The sequence below is a fragment of the Oncorhynchus mykiss genome, chromosome 7 (assembly GCF_057628025.1).
Source record: "Oncorhynchus mykiss isolate SJ-2025 chromosome 7, ASM5762802v1, whole genome shotgun sequence".
NCBI lineage: Eukaryota > Metazoa > Chordata > Actinopteri > Salmoniformes > Salmonidae > Oncorhynchus > Oncorhynchus mykiss.
Genome location: NC_143028.1, coordinates 80,867,501 through 80,884,079, shown reverse-complemented (window position 1 = coordinate 80,884,079; position 16,579 = coordinate 80,867,501). Strand labels below are relative to the sequence as shown.

The 16,579-nt window shown below is 45.6% G+C and overlaps 1 protein-coding gene across 17 annotated transcripts in view; it reads left to right on the top strand.

Annotated features, from left to right (window-relative positions):
• The window catches only part of atp2b2 (ATPase plasma membrane Ca2+ transporting 2), a 191,740-nt gene that overhangs the window by 93,501 nt on the left and 81,660 nt on the right, over window positions 1–16,579 (top strand). For 11 of the 17 annotated variants that reach the window (XM_090242078.1, XM_090242067.1, XM_090242066.1 and 8 more), the window contains 3 exons: window positions 93–350; window positions 4,423–4,548; window positions 6,820–6,948. In XM_090242078.1, the coding sequence (XP_090098204.1) occupies window positions 93–350; window positions 4,423–4,548; window positions 6,820–6,948 (513 nt within the window). Of the gene's footprint in view, window positions 1–92; window positions 351–4,422; window positions 4,549–6,819; window positions 6,949–13,537; window positions 13,631–16,579 lie in introns of all 17 variants that reach the window. The other 6 variants (XM_090242065.1, XM_090242082.1, XM_090242071.1 and 3 more) reach the window with 1 other exon arrangement.

Here is a 16,579-nt window from a genome sequence, read left to right as displayed (position 1 = left end):
TTTCTCTCTCTCGCTCTCTCTCTGTCTCTCTCTCGCTCTCTCTCTCTGTCTCTCTATCTCTGTCTCTCTGTCTGTCTCTCTCTGTCTCTCAGCCTGTGGGACAGCGGCGGCGGGTGCAGAGGATGAGGGTGAGGCCGAGGCCGGCTGGATAGAGGGAGCAGCCATCTTGCTGTCTGTAGTGTGTGTGGTTCTGGTGACGGCCTTCAACGACTGGAGCAAGGAGAAGCAGTTCAGAGGGCTGCAGAGCCGCATCGAGCAGGAGCAGAAGTTCCAGGTGGTCAGAGGTGCTCAGGTCATCCAGCTCCCGGTCGCTGACATCGTGGTCGGGGACATCGCACAAATCAAGTATGGTACGTATGGATGCCACAGAGCCCTCTTCCTGGAGATCTACTGTCCTGTAGGTTATCAGTCCAACCCTCTTCCTAGAGATCTACTGTCCTGTAGGTTATCAGTCCAACACTCTTCCTGGAGATCTACTGTCCTGTAGGTTTTCAGTCCAACCCTCTTCCTGGAGATCTACTGTCCTGTGGGTTTTCAGTCCAACCCTCTTCCTGGAGATCTACTGTCCTGTAGGTTATCAGTCCAACCTTCTTCCCGGAGATCTACCGTCCTGTAGGTTTTCAGTCCAACCCTCTTCCTGGAGATCTACTGTCCTGTAGGTTTTCAGTCCAACCCTCTTTCTGGAGATCTACCGTCCTTTAGGTTTTCAGTCCAACCCTCTTCCTGGAGATCTACTGTCCTGTAGGTTTTCAGTCCAACCCTCTTCCTGGAGATCTACCGTCCTGTAGGTTTTCAGTCCAACCCTCTTCCTGGAGATCTACTGTCCTGTAGGTTTTCAGTCCAACCCTCTTCTTGGAGATCTACTGTCCTGTAGGCCTTGCCCTTAGAGCAACCCTAACCTCATCCCCAGACTACTGCACACAGCACATATAAGCCTGAGATATCAACCATTCTAAACTGGCCTTAGTGGGAGTGACCATAGAATTATATGGGAGTGACCTCACTGAGTAAAGGATTAGTCATTTAATTTTAGCCAATCGGTTCTCTTGGCAGCATCTTAGCGGGAGTGACCATAGAATTATATGGGAGTGACCTCACTGAGTAAAGGATTAGTCATTTAATTTTAGCCAATCGGTTCCCTTGGCAGCATCTTAGCGGGAGTGACCATACAATTATATGGGAGTGACCTCACTGAGTAAAGGATTTGTCATTTAATTTTAGCCAATCACACTGCTGGACTTTGCTCCAACTGGAGGCAAGACAATGGGAGGGTTAAGGGGTAGGTGGTGTGAGACAGGATTGGTTGGTAGATTAAACCGATGAAGCCAATGCCTATCTCGCAGAGAGTTTCTCCCCGTCTGTTTATTTGCTAACAAAGGCCAAGTTTGATTCGTTGGTCCGCCACACTGTTTGCGCATTTGGGGCGGAAGTGTCTGGGAACGAGATTACCCATAATCCTCACAGCATCCATCAGAGTATTTGATCTGGAGGGCCTGAGTACGCCTGGTTTTCAATCAATTGATTGACTCTACTCACCTGATGTTCCAGGTTTGATCCGTCCCTGATTAGTAGAAGAGCGAGATGTTCACGTTGAATGCTAGCTTGCCTCACTACAGTATAATATATATTACCACAAAGACACACGGCTGGGAATCAGACAGGATGCTGATCACATACAGTATGCTATATTACCACAAAGACACACGGCTGGGAATCAGACAGGATATTGATCATATACAGTATGCTATATTACCACAAAGACACATGGCTGGGAATCAGACAGGATGCTGATCACATACAGTATGCAATATTACCACAAAGACACATGGCTGGGAATCAGACAGGATGCTGATCACATACAGTATGCTATATTACCACAAAGACACACGGCTGGGAATCAGACAGGATGCTGATCACATACAGTATGCTATATTACCACAAAGACACACGGCTGGGAATCAGACAGGATGCTGATCACATACAGTATGCTATATTACCACAAAGACACACGGCTTGGAATCAGACAGGATGCTGATCATATACAGTATGCAATATTACCACAAAGACACACGGCTGGGAATCAGACAGGATGCTGATCACATACAGTATGCAATATTACCACAAAGACACATGGCTGGGAATCAGACAGGATGCGGATCATATACAGTATGCTATATTACCACAAATACACATGGCTAGGAATCAGACAGGATGCTGATCACATACAGTATGCAATATTACCACAAAGACACACGGCTGGGAATCAGACAGGATGCTGATCACATACAGTATGCTATATTACCACAAAGACACACGGCTGGGAATCAGACAGGATGCTGATCATATACAGTATGTAATATTACCACAAAGACACACGGCTGGGAATCAGACAGGATGCTGATCACATACAGTATGCTATATTACCACAAAGACACACGGCTGAGAATCAGACAGGATGCTGATCACATACAGTATGCTATATTACCACAAAGACACACGGCTGGAAATCAGACAGGATGCTGATCACATACAGTATGCTATATTACCACAAAGACACACGGCTGGGAATCAGACAGGATGCTGATCATATACAGTATGCAATATTACCACAAAGACACACGGCTGGGAATCAGACAGGATGCTGATCACATACAGTATGCAATATTACCACAAAGACACATGGCTGGGAATCAGACAGGATGCGGATCATATACAGTATGCTATATTACCACAAAGACACATGGCTAGGAATCAGACAGGATGCTGATCACATACAGTATGCAATATTACCACAAAGACACACGGCTGGGAATCAGACAGGATGCTGATCACATACAGTATGCTATATTACCACAAAGACACACGGCTGGGAATCAGACAGGATGCTGATCATATACAGTATGCAATATTACCACAAAGACACACGGCTGGGAATCAGACAGGATGCTGATCACATACAGTATGCTATATTACCACAAAGACACACGGCTGAGAATCAGACAGGATGCTGATCATATACAGTATGCTATATTACCACAAAGACACACGACTGGGAATCAGACAGGATGCTGATTACATACAGTATGCAATATTACCACAAAGACACATGGCTGGGAATCAGACAGGATGCTGATCACATACAGTATGCTATATTACCACAAAGACACACGGCTGAGAATCAGACAGGATGCTGATCACATACGGTATGCTATATTACCACAAAGACACACGGCTGGGAATCAGACAGGATGCTGATCACATACAGTATGCTATATTACCACAAAGACACACGGCTGGGAATCAGACAGGATGCTGATCACATACAGTATGCTATATTACCACAAAGACACATGGCTGGGAATCAGACAGGATGCTGATCACATACAGTATGCTATATTACCACAAAGACACATGGCTGGGAATCAGACAGGATGCTGATCACATACAGTATGCTATATTACCACAAAGACACATGGCTGGGAATCAGACAGGATGCTGATCACATACAGTATGCTATATTACCACAAAGACACACGGCTGAGAATCAGACAGGATGCTGATCACATACGGTATGCTATATTACCACAAAGACACACGGCTGGGAATCAGACAGGATGCTGATCACATACAGTATGCTATATTACCACAAAGACACACGGCTGGGAATCAGACAGGATGCTGATCACATACAGTATGCTATATTACCACAAAGACACATGGCTGGGAATCAGACAGGATGCTGATCACATACAGTATGCTATATTACCACAAAGACACATGGCTGGGAATCAGACAGGATGCTGATCACATACAGTATGCTATATTACCACAAAGACACATGGCTGGGAATCAGACAGGATGCTGATCACATACAGTATGCTATATTACCACAAAGACACATGGCTGGGAATCAGACAGGATGCTGATCACATACAGTATGCTATATTACCACAAAGACACACGGCTGGGAATCAGACAGGATGCTGATCACATACAGTATGCTATATTACCACAAAGACACATGGCTGGGAATCAGACAGGATGCTGATCACATACAGTATGCTATATTACCACAAAGACACATGGCTGGGAATCAGACAGGATGCTACTTACTATGATCTGAATCTCTTAGCTGTAGAGTTTATGGCTGTAGTGTTATAATAATATAATGTGTGTTCTCCTGTCTGGATGCTACTTATCTGTTTCTGAGTCTCTGAACTGTTTTCTGTTTTGTTATTATTTTTTAAATGCATTTTATGACTGCGGTGTTATTTAACCGTATCTGTTTTCGGTTCTGTGTGAAGGTGACTATGTTATAAAAGAGTATATGTTTTTTTTAATTAAAATAGTATATTTTTTTGTTCTGTTTTTTTTAAATTAAATGAGTATATATTTTTTGTTTTTGTTCTGTTGTTGTTTTAGGTGACCTGCTTCCAACAGATGGAGTGTTGATACAGGGGAACGACCTGAAGATAGACGAGAGTTCACTAACAGGAGAGTCTGATCACGTCAAGAAGGCAGCCGACAGAGACCCGATGCTGCTGTCTGGTCAGTCAGTCATTTACTGTGATGTTACAGATGTCCTGTGTGGCTCAGAGTGGAGAGCAAGCGATGCTAACGGTCGTGAGTTTGATACCTACTGAGAACACTGTACTACTGTGTGTTCACATACTGTACTACTGTGTATTCACATACTATACTACTGTGTATTCACATACTGTACTACTGTGTATTCACATACTGTACTATTGTGTATTCACATACTGTACTATGGTGTATTCACATACTGTACTACTGTGTATTCACATACTGTACTATGGTGTATTCACATACTGTACTATGGTGTATTCACATACTGTACTACTGTGTATTTACATACTGTACTATGGTGTATTCACATACTGTACTACTGTGTATTTACATACTGTACTACGGTGTGTTCACATAGTGTAGGTTGATCTGGATTAAAAGCCACATACTGTACTACAGTGTATTCACATACTGTAGGTTGATCTGGATTGAAAGGGTCTGCTAAATGGAATAGACAGCGGTACTTAAGTACTATTTCAGAAGTTCCGGTCACACAAATTTCCCAGTTGGCAAAGGTCTGGATGGAGTAACTAACCACCCACAGGACCACCCCGTGCGACCCCAAACTGTTCACGCCCCTCTTGTCGATGAAGAGAACATTTTGCAGTTTTAAATCGAATTTCCTGTAATTCGACACATTTTGCATGGGGCAGATATTATTTTGATTGCAGTTTTAAAGCTAATTTCCTGCAAATCTACAAAATGTTCCATGTCTTATGTGTGTTTATATGATACTATGGGTCGAAGACCTTCATTTTTTTTTTTTTGGGGGGGGGGGGTAAAAACCACTGTACTGTGCCTGCTGTTACAAACCACTGTACTGTGCCTGCTGTTATAAACCACTGTACTGTGCCTGCTGTTACATACCACTGTACTGTGCCTGCTGTTACAAGCCACTGTAATGTGCCTGCTGTTACAAACCACTGTACTGTGCCTGCTGTTACATACCACTGTACTGTGCCTGCTGTTACAAACCACTGTACTGTGCCTGCTGTTACAAACCACTGTACTGTGCCTGCTGTTATAAACCACTGTACTGTGCCTGCTGTTACAAGCCACTGTACTGTGCCTGCTGTTATAAACCACTGTACTGTGCCTGCTGTTACATACCACTGTACTGTGCCTGCTGTTATAAACCACTGTACTGTGCCTGCTGTTATAAACCACTGTACTGTGCCTGCTGTTACATACCACTGTACTGTGCCTGCTGTTACAAGCCACTGTAATGTGCCTGCTGTTACAAACCACTGTACTGTGCCTGCTGTTACATACCACTGTACTGTGCCTGCTGTTATAAACCACTGTACTGTGCCTGCTGTTACAAGCCACTGTAATGTGCCTGCTGTTACAAACCACTGTACTGTGCCTGCTGTTACATACCACTGTACTGTGCCTGCTGTTACAAACCACTGTACTGTGCCTGCTGTTATAAACCACTGTACTGTGCCTGCTGTTACATACCACTGTACTGTGCCTGCTGTTACAAACCACTGTACTGTGCCTGCTGTTACATACCACTGTACCTTGCCTGCGGTTACAAGCCACTGTAATGTGCCTGCTGTTACAAACCACTGTACTGTGCCTGCTGTTACATACCACTGTACTGTGCCTGCTGTTACAAACCACTGTACTGTGCCTGCTGTTACAAACCACTGTACTGTGCCTGCTGTTATAAACCACTGTACTGTGCCTGCTGTTACAAACCACTGTACTGTGCCTGCTGTTACAAACCACTGTACTGTGCCTGCTGTTACAAACCACTGTACTGTGCCTGCTGTTACAAACCACTGTACTGTGCCTGCTGTTACATACCACTGTACTGTGCCTGCTGTTACAAACCACTGTACTGTGCCTGCTGTTATATACCACTGTACTGTGCCTGCTGTTACAAACCACTGTACTGTGCCTGCTGTTATAAACCACTGTACTGTGCCTGCTGTTACATACCACTGTACTGTGCCTGCTGTTACAAACCACTGTACTGTGCCTGCTGTTATAAACCACTGTACTGTGCCTGCTGTTACATACCACTGTACTGTGCCTGCTGTTACAAACCACTGTATATATGTTAGTGTACAGGTCAGTGCATTCCATTTCTGTTCTCTGACAGCCAATCGGATATTGAGGAATAGGATCCATAATTCTGTTTCATAATCTCCTTGTCTGTGTGTGTGTATGTGTGTGTGTGTGTGTATGTGTGTGTGTGTGTGTGTGTGTGTGTGTGTGTAGGTACCCATGTGATGGAGGGTTCCGGCAGGATGCTGGTAACAGCTGTAGGGGTCAACTCTCAGACCGGCATCATCTTTACTCTGCTGGGGGCCGGAGAGCCAGGGGAGGAGGAGAAGAAGGAGAAGAAAGGTATGTCCCTCCTTCTCACTTCCTTCTCTCTCTGGTGCCACTTATTGTTATCCTACTGTAATGTCCAATCAAACGGGTTCTGGAGTAAATTACTGTACCCTTTTCTACTGTATTGTCCAATCCAAAGGACAATCCACACTCTACTTATTTAGTTGTAAATGTGTGCTCTGTTATCTGAATGCTGTATAATATAACCTTGCACTGTTACAGTGATGCCACACTACTGTAGACAGTAGTCTCGATGTGTAGTTCCACAATAACAGAATGTCATTGCAGTGATATCTCACCCACACTGGCAACAGTTTTAAACTGTGATAGACAGTAGATATACAGTGGGGAGTATTTGATACACTGCCGATTTTGCAGGTTTTCCTACTTACAAAGCATGTAGAGGTCTGTAATTTGTATCATAGGTACACTTAGAGGGAATCTAAAAAAAAAAAAATCCAGAAAATCACATAATATGATTTTTAAGTAATTCATTTGCATTTTATTCCATGACATAAGTATTTGATCACTTACCAACCAGTAAGAATTCCGGCTCTCACAGACCTGTTAGTTTTTCTTTAAGAAGCCCTCCTGTTCTCCACTCATTACCTGTATTAACTGCACCTGTTTGAACTCGCTACCTGTATAAAAGACACCTGTCCACACACTCAATCAAACAGACTCCAACCTCTCCACAATGGCCAAGACTAGAGAGCTGTGTAAGGACATCAGGGATAAAATTGTAGACCTACACAAGGCTGGGATGGGCTACAGGACAATAGGCAAGCAGCTTGGTGAGAAGGCAACTACTGTTTGCTCAATATTAGAAAATGGAAGAAGTTCAAGATGACGGTCAATCACCCTCGGTCTGGGGCTCCATGCAAGATCTCACCTCGTGGGGCATCAATGATCATGAGGAAGATGAGGGATCTGCCCAGAACTACACGGCAGGACCTGGTCAATGACCTGAAGGGAGCTGGGACCACAGTCTCAAAGAAAACCATTTATAACACACTTCGCCGTCATGGATTAAAATCCTGCAGCGCACGCAAGGTCCCCCTGCTCAAGCCAGCGCATGTCCAGGCCCGTCTGAAGTTTGCCAATGACCATCTGGATGATCCAGAGGAGGAATGGGAGAAGGTCATGTGGTCTGATGAGACAAAAATTGAGCTTTTTGGTCTACACTCCACTTGCCATGTTTGGAGGAAGAAGAAAGATGAGTACAACCCCAAGAACACCATCCCAACTGTGAAGTATGGAGGTGGAAACATCATTCTTTCGGGATGCTTTTCTGCAAAGGGGACAGGACGACTGCACCGTATTGAGGGAAGGATGGATGGGGCCATGTATCGTGAGATCTTGGCCAACAACCTCCTTCCCTCAGTAAGAGCATTGAAGATGGGTTGTGGTTGGGTCTTCCAGCATGACAACGACCCGAAACACACAGCCAGGGCAACTAAGGAGTGGCTCCGTAAGAAGCATCTCAAGGTCCTGGAGTGGCCTAGCCAGTCTCCAGACCTGAACCCAATAGAAAATCTTTGGAGGGAGCTGAAAGTCCGTATTGCCCAGCGACAGCCCCGAAACCTGAAGGATCTGGAGAAGCTCTGTATGGAGGAATGGGCCAAAAACCCTGCTGCAGTGTGTGCAAACCTGGTCAAGAACTACAGGAAACGTATGATCTCTGTAATTGCAAACAAAGGTTTCTGTACCAAATATTCTGCTTTTCTGATGTATCAAATACTTATGCCATGCAATAAAATGTAAATTAATTACTTAAAAATCATACAATGTGATTTTCTGGATTTTTGTTTTTGATTCCGTCTCTCACAGTTGAAGTGTACCTATGATAAAAATTACAGACCTCTACATGCTTTGTAAGTGGGAAAACCTGCAAAATCATCAGTGTATCAAATACTTGTTCTCCCCACTGTATATAGTATTCAGTTGTACAGTTGTACAGAGCATAGCAAATCTTCTACTGGTTTGTAGTAATGAATGATTCCTTTTCAAACCTCTTAGTTTACTGAGTGGGTGGGGTGGGGTTGGGGTCGGGTGGGGGGGTGGGGGGTCCTTTATACTCCAACCATAAAGGACTATAAAACCACAGAGTGAAGGCGAACGGGTACTTCTTGTTTGAGGTCGAGTAGCCATCCTGGACAAATAAGATTAAATCGTTACTGTTTAGCCTTTACAGTAGGCTATGCCTTTACAGTATGTCCTACCCAGTAGGCTAGGCCTTTACCGTTTGTCCTACCAGTAGGCTATGCCTTTACAGTATGTCCTACCCAGTAGGCTAGGCCTTTACAGTATGTCCTACCCAGTAGGCTATGCCTTTACAGTATGTCCTACCCAGTAGGCTAGGCCTTTACAGTATGTCCTACCCAGTAGGCTATGCCTTTACAGTATGTCCTACCCAGTAGGCTATGCCTTTACAGTATGTCCTACCCAGTAGGCTAGGCCTTTACAGTATGTCCTCCCCAGTAGGCTATGCTGGTGGTGATGACGTCATTTCAACCAGTCTTGCCGTTTGGGTTGTTGGTTTAAACGGTTCCAACTATAGACTGAGTGGTGGCAGTTCTTCTTGTTTTGAAGTCCATTTTTTGGATAACTAGGTTTTAATCTCTGTGATGTTACTATAAAGTACTATGTCTTAATAATAACTACATGCCAACCACACCATATGACTGGTAGGTTCTACACACACTACACACACTACAGGATTGTGAACCGTACTCTAGTGGCTCGGGTATATTCTACAGGACCCTGAACCGTACTCTAGTGGCTTGGATATATTCTACAGGACACTGAGCCGTACTGTAGTGGCTCGGGTATATTCTACAGGACCCTGAGCCGTACTCTAGTGGCTTGGATATATTCTACAGGACACTGAGCCGTATTCTAGTGGCTTGGATATATTCTACAGGACACTGAACCGTACTCTAGTGGCTTGGAAATATTCTACAGGACCCTGAACCGTACTCTAGTGGCTCTGAGAGGGAGACTTACAGTTAGTTAGTCATTTATCTGACTCTCTTATCTAGAGAGACTTACAGTTAAGTACATTCATCTGAAGACAGCTACAGTATGTACACTTCCCCTCAATATTTCTTTAACCTTTATTTAACTCGGCAAGTCAGTTAAGAATAAATTCTTATTTTCAATGATGTCCTCCCGGGGAACAGTGGGTTAACTGCCTTGTTCAGGGGCAGAACGACAGATTTTTACCTTGTCAGCTCAGGGATTCGATCTTGCAACCTTCCGGTTACTAGTCCAACACTCTAACCACTAGGCTACGCTGCTGCCCCAAAAGGTGGTTAGAGGTGCAAGTGTTGGTTCAGGAAAGTATATATTTTTTTTGGGGGGGGGGGATTATTTAAGATACTCTTTGAAGAGGTAGGGTTTCAGGTGTTTTCAGGAAGATGGGCAGGGACTCTGTTGTCCTAGCTTCAGGGGGAAGATGGGCAGGGACTCTGTTGTCCTAGCTTCAGGTGGAAGATGGACAGGGACTCTGCTGTCCTAGCTTCAGGGGGAAGATGGGCAGAAACTCTGCTGTCCTAGCTTCAGGGGGAAGATGGACAGGGACTCTGTTGTCCTAGCATCAGGGGGAAGATGGACAGGGACTCTGCTGTCCTAGCTTCAGGGGGAAGATGGACTCTGCTGTCCTAGCATCAGGGGAAAGATGGACAGGGACTCTGCTGTCCTAGTTTCAGGGGGAAGATGGGCAGGGACTCTGATGTCCTAGCATCAGGGGGGAGATTGACAGTGACTCTGCTGTCCTAGTTTCAGAGGGAAGCTGGACAGGGACTCTGTTGTCCTAGCTTCAGGGGGAAGATGGACAGGGACTCTGCTGTCCTAGCTTCAGGGGGAAGATGGACAGGGACTCTGTTGTCCTAGTTTCAGGTGGAAGATGGACAGGGACTCTGCTGTCCTAGCATCAGGGGGAAGCTGGTTCCACCATTGGGGGGTGCCAGGACAGAGAAGAGCTTGGATTGGGCTGAGCAGGAACTGCCCTTCCATAGGGGTGGGAGGACCAAGAGAAGAGCTTGGATTGGGCTGAGCAGGAACTGCCCTTCCATAGGGGTGGGAGGACCAAGAGAAAAGCTTGGATTGGGCTGAGCAGGAACTGCCCTTCCATAGGGGTGGGAGGACCAAGAGAAGAGCTTGGATTGGGCTGAGCAGGAACTGCCCTTCCATAGGGGTGGGAGGACCAAGAGAAGAGCTTGGATTGGGCTGAGCAGGAACTGCCCTTCCATGGGGGTGGGAGGACCAAGAGAAGAGCTTGGATTGGGCTGAGCAGGAACTGCCCTTCCATAGGGGTGGGAGGACCAAGAGAAGAGCTTGGATTGGGCTGAGCAGGAACTGCCCTTCCATAGGGGTGGGTGGGCCAAGAGACCTTGAGGTGGCAGAACGAAGTGCTCAGGTTGGGGTGAAGGGTTTGAGCATAGCCTGAAGGTATTCTACTAATGTAATGTCTCTGCTTACACTCTCCTAGAGAGTACACGTTGCCTGGGCTCAGTGAAGTGTACAATATTTAAACCCTGTACGGAGGTAGTAACTACTGGTAACAGGGCCACATGGACCCTGTACGGAGGTAATACCTACTGGACACAGGGCCATGTGGACCCTGTACGGAGGTAGTAACTACTGGTAACAGGGCCATGTGGACCCTGTACGGATGTAATAACTACTGGTAACAGGGCCATGTGGACCCTGTACGGATGTAATAACTACTGGTAACAGGGCCATGTGGACCCTGTACGGAGGTAATAACTCCTGGTCACAGGGCCATTTGGACTCTGTGCGGAGGTAGTAACTACTGGTCACAGGGCCATGTGGACCCTGTACGGAGGTAATAACTACTGGTAACAGGGCCATGTGGACCCTGTATGGCCATGTGGACTGTGAAGTGTGCAGTATTCAGTTTGTAATATGTAGTATCCAGTATGCTTTATGCGCAGGAGTGGAATTGAAGAACAAAAATCACTCTGAATTCTAAGAATTCAATATTATCATTCAAAACCCATTTTTACATGTAAAAAATTATTGAGTATTTTTTTTTTAAACTTTTTCTTTCAGCTCTCCTCCCAATTCCACCGCTGAGTAAGTTATTGGTGAAGCTTTTTTTCCCCTCTCCCTCCAACAGATGTCTGTCTGGATGAATGTTGACCGTTGGTGGAATTTGACATTCAAGGTTTTGGTGTCAATTCAATTTAAATTTCTGTCAATTCAGGAAGAATTTCATTGAAATTCCAATTCTCTTCAATGCTTTTCAATTGGGAAAATGTAGAATTGGGAATTTGGTTTGCATTCTGAATTGAGATGGAATTGAGCCCAACCCTGATTCAAGCAGTTTAACCACAATGCACTTCTGCTCTAACACTTGTTATTTTATGACTTCTGTGCTGCTCAATAACATGACATGAATAACATGGTTGAGATTGGATTGATCGTATTGATTGATTAGCCCCGAAATCCGACTCTAAATTACGAAGGTGTTCCTAATGTTTGTTATACTCCGTGTATAGTCCCTTATAAACCGGGTCGTTCGAGCCCTCGATGCTGATTGGCTGACAGCCGTGGTATATCAGACCGTATACCACGGGTATGACACAAAATGACTTGTTTACTGCTCTGATTATACTGCTCTATTATAACCAGTTTATAAGAGCAATAAGGCACCTCGGGAGGTTTGTGGTATGTGGTCAATATCCCACGGCTAAGGGCTGTGTTATTCAGGCTGTACTCTGTGTTGCGTCGTTCATAAGAACAGCCTTTAGCCGTAGTATATTGGCCTAATGCACACAAACGTCCTCGTACCTTATTGGTTAAAAAAAGAAACACCTGACAGATTAGATTTCAAGCCTTTTTTCTCTTTACGTGTTTGAGGTTTTCGTTGAGGGAAATTGGTCAAACCTCTTACTTATCCGTTATAATAATTATTATAATTATCCATTATTATTGTGTTGTCTTCTATGTCCCTTTCAATGGTTTCTCCATTATTATTGTGTTCTATGTTCCTTTCATTTGGGTTCTCCATTATTATTGTGTTCTATGTTCCTTTCATTTGGGTTCTCCATTATTATTGTGTTCTATGTTCCTTTCATTTGGGTTCTCCATTATTATTGTCTTCTATGTTCCTTTCATTTGGTTTCTCCATTATTATTGTGTTCTATGTTCCTTTCATTTGGGTTCTCCATTATTATTGTCTTCTATGTTCCTTTCATTTGGTTTCTTCATTATTATTGCGTTGTTATACCCTGTTTTACAGTATATTGCGTTATAATTGTAATGCTCTGCCTGAAGGGTACCATTCCTACTCTGTTTTAAACAACAGAGTGTTGGGCTCAATTCCATTTCAATTCCAGTCAATTCAGAAAGTGAACCAAATTCCAATTTCAAATTGTTCTTATTGAAAGGCAATAGCAGAGAAACGGAATTGGAATTCAAATGTCAGTATACTTCCTGATTCGGCTGGAATTGAAATGGGATTGACCCAGGAACTGTAGCAACACCAACTGATGGTCCTGTTATTCAAGCTCTTAACCATGTTCTTTTGGTTCACTGTTGCTCGTCTTTTTTTTACCCATGATTTACTTGCTAGACTGCCCCCATCCCTCTGCCCACCCCATCGCAACTATAGCCACCGATGGTGCTGCAGGTGGTTTTGCACCTGGCAATGCCAGCCTAGTCAATGGTAGGTTGACCAGAACCTCCTTCCTGTCCTGCTCCCTCCCGCTGGGTACAACTGCCTCCTCCCTCCTCCACCTCCTCCTCCCCCACCTCCTCCCCCACCTCCTCCATCTCCTCCTCTTCCACCTCCTCCTCCCCCACCTCCTCTTCCTCCTCCACCTCCTCTTCTTCGACATCCTCCTCCTCTACCTCCACCTCCTCTTCCACCTCCTCTTCCACCTTCTCCTCCTCCTCCACCACCTCCTCTTCCACTCTCCTCCTCTACCACCTCCTCCACCTCCTCCTCTTCCATCTCCTCCTCTTCCACCTCCTCCATCTCCTCCTCTTCCACCTCCTCCACCACCTCCTCCTCTTCCACCTCCTCCACCTCCTCCTCTTGCACCTCCTACACCACCTCCTCCTCTTCCACCTCCACCTCCTCCTCCTCCTCCACCTCCTCCTCCCTATATTCCCACTCTCTTGTTCCTGTACCCTCCACCTCCTCCTCCTTCTCCACCACCTCCTCCTCTTCCACCTCCTCCTCCTCCACCTCCTTTTCCTCCTCCTCCTCCACCTCCTATTCCCTATATTCCCACTCTCTTGTTCCTGTACCCTCCACCTCCTCCTCCTTCTCACCACCTCCTCCTCTTCCACCTCCCTTTCCACCTCCACCTCCTCCACCTCCTCCTTTTCCACCTCCTTTTCCACCTCCACCTCCTCCACCTCCTCCTCCACCTCCTCCTCCCTATATTCCCACTCTCTTGTTCCTGTACCCCCCACCTCCTCTTCCTTCTCCACCACCTCCTCTTCCACCTCCTCCTCCACCTCCTCCTCTTCCACCTCCTCCTCCTCCACCTCCTCCTCCCTATATTCCCACTCTCTTGTTCCTGTACCCTCCACCTCCTCCTCCTTCTCCACCACCTCCTCCTCCTCCTCCTCCTACACCTCCTTTTCCACCTCCTCCTCCTCCTCCACCTCCTCCTCCCTATATTCCCACTCTCTTGTTCCTGTACCCTCCACCTCCTCCTCCTTCTCCACCACCTCCTCCTCTTCCTCCTCCTCCTCCATCTCCTTTTCCACCTCCTCCTCCTCCTCCACCTCCTCCTCCCTATATTCCCACTCTCTTGTTCCTGTGCCCTTCACCTTCTCTCCTTTTAAATGCATGTTTCTTCTTTTCCTGAGGTTGTGGAACAGTCTTCATTTCCTTTCTGTCTTCCTCCTTTTCTTGCTTTCAGTTTGTTTGGGTTGAATGACTGAGTAGCAATACCACAATACATCCAAAATATTAAGAAAGTTCAATCGAAAATCTAAATGATTTAGTCAGTAGGTAGTGAGGGATGATCCGGTTGCGTTGGAGGTTTAGACGGGACATGGGTTTAATAAAGAGACGTTCTGTAAGTGTTCTCGGTGAGATATGTGTAGAAGAAGGTTGGGGGGGTTTGCTGCTTGCCAGTCACGACTAGCATGTCATTATCATCATGGAAGGTGTGGGGTCTAAATGTTCCTCAGAAATTATTACTAGTTGTTCTCAGGGCAGGTGACATAGTCGATTACTAGTTTTCTGTGACTGATATCAGAAGTAGATTAATCTACCCCCCCCCCCCCCTCTCCCCGGTATCTACACCCTAAATGCCACCCTATTCTCTATATAGTGCACTACTTTTGAACAGGACCCTTAGGGAAACCTAGTAGTGCACCATATAGGGAATAGGCTGCCTTTTGGGATGCATCCAACGTGTTGTATACTGTCTGCTGCTCATCCCCCCCCCCCCCCCCCCCCAAGACTGTCTATCTCTCGCACTACGGTCCTGACCTGTCTCTCTGCACTGAATGAGGTCAATTGTCCAATTTCAGCTGCCTCGTTGTGTCCTCCGGGAGGGAAGTGGATCTGCTATTGTGGTTGAAATGAACTGAATAGACATGGCCATTATACCGACTGAGAAAGAAACAGCCTGAGTATGATACAGATGGTTATAGATATGCAGGACGATGCTCACTTGATAAGAGTTTTTACCTTTTAGTAATATGCACCAAGGTATTCAATGTTTACATTTGGACAGATAGTTTGGTGGTAAGGTGTACCTTGAAATTAAAAGGGTAAAAAAAAATGACATGTAATAAATGAATTCACATGAGATATAAAAACGGCATGTGTATGTGTTTAAGATCTAGTGGTCCAGTAGTCTATCAGAGCCCTGTAGTCCTGTAGTCTATCAGACCCCTGTAGTCTATCAGACCCCTGAAGTCCTGTAGTCTATCAGACCCCTGTAGTCTATCAGACCCCTGAAGTCCTGTAGTCTATCAGACCCCTGTAGTCCTGTAGTCTATCAGATCCCTGTAGTCTATCAGACCCCTGTAGTCTATCAGACCCCTGTAGTCCTGTAGTCTATCAGACCCCTGTAGTCTATCAGACCCCTGAAGTCCTGTAGTCTATCAGACCCCTTTAGTCTATCAGACCCCTGTAGTCCTGTAGTCTATCAGACCCCTATAGTCTATCAGACCCCTGTAGTCCTGTAGTCTATCAGACCCCTGTAGTCCTGTAGTCTATCAGGCCTCTGGATGGCAGGTAGTCCAGTAGTATGATTCTCTCCAGCGTTCAATTCCTTCACTTCAATTCCTTTCCTCCCTCAGTCTGACCTTGCATGATCTTTCTGACATTACTGTAACACTGCATGCTCTGTGTCGATCGTGTGTTTGTTTCTCCTTTACCTCGTGTTGTGTGTTAACGCTGTGATTCTCTGCATCTGTTTCTTGACACCTCGTGAAATATCCGAATGGCTTTTCTTGTTCTGTCGATGTGTGGAATTCCCTGTAGTCTGTGTGTGAGTTTGTCACTTCCTGTAAGTCTGTGCAGTCACTCTTCAAAACGAACGCACCCGCAACCGATCGGATAGCGAGGAAATCTGAGCAGCAGAGATAGCGTAGGTCTTGTAGTTAACTCAAGTACGGTAGAACATGTCAAGTGATCGTGTCT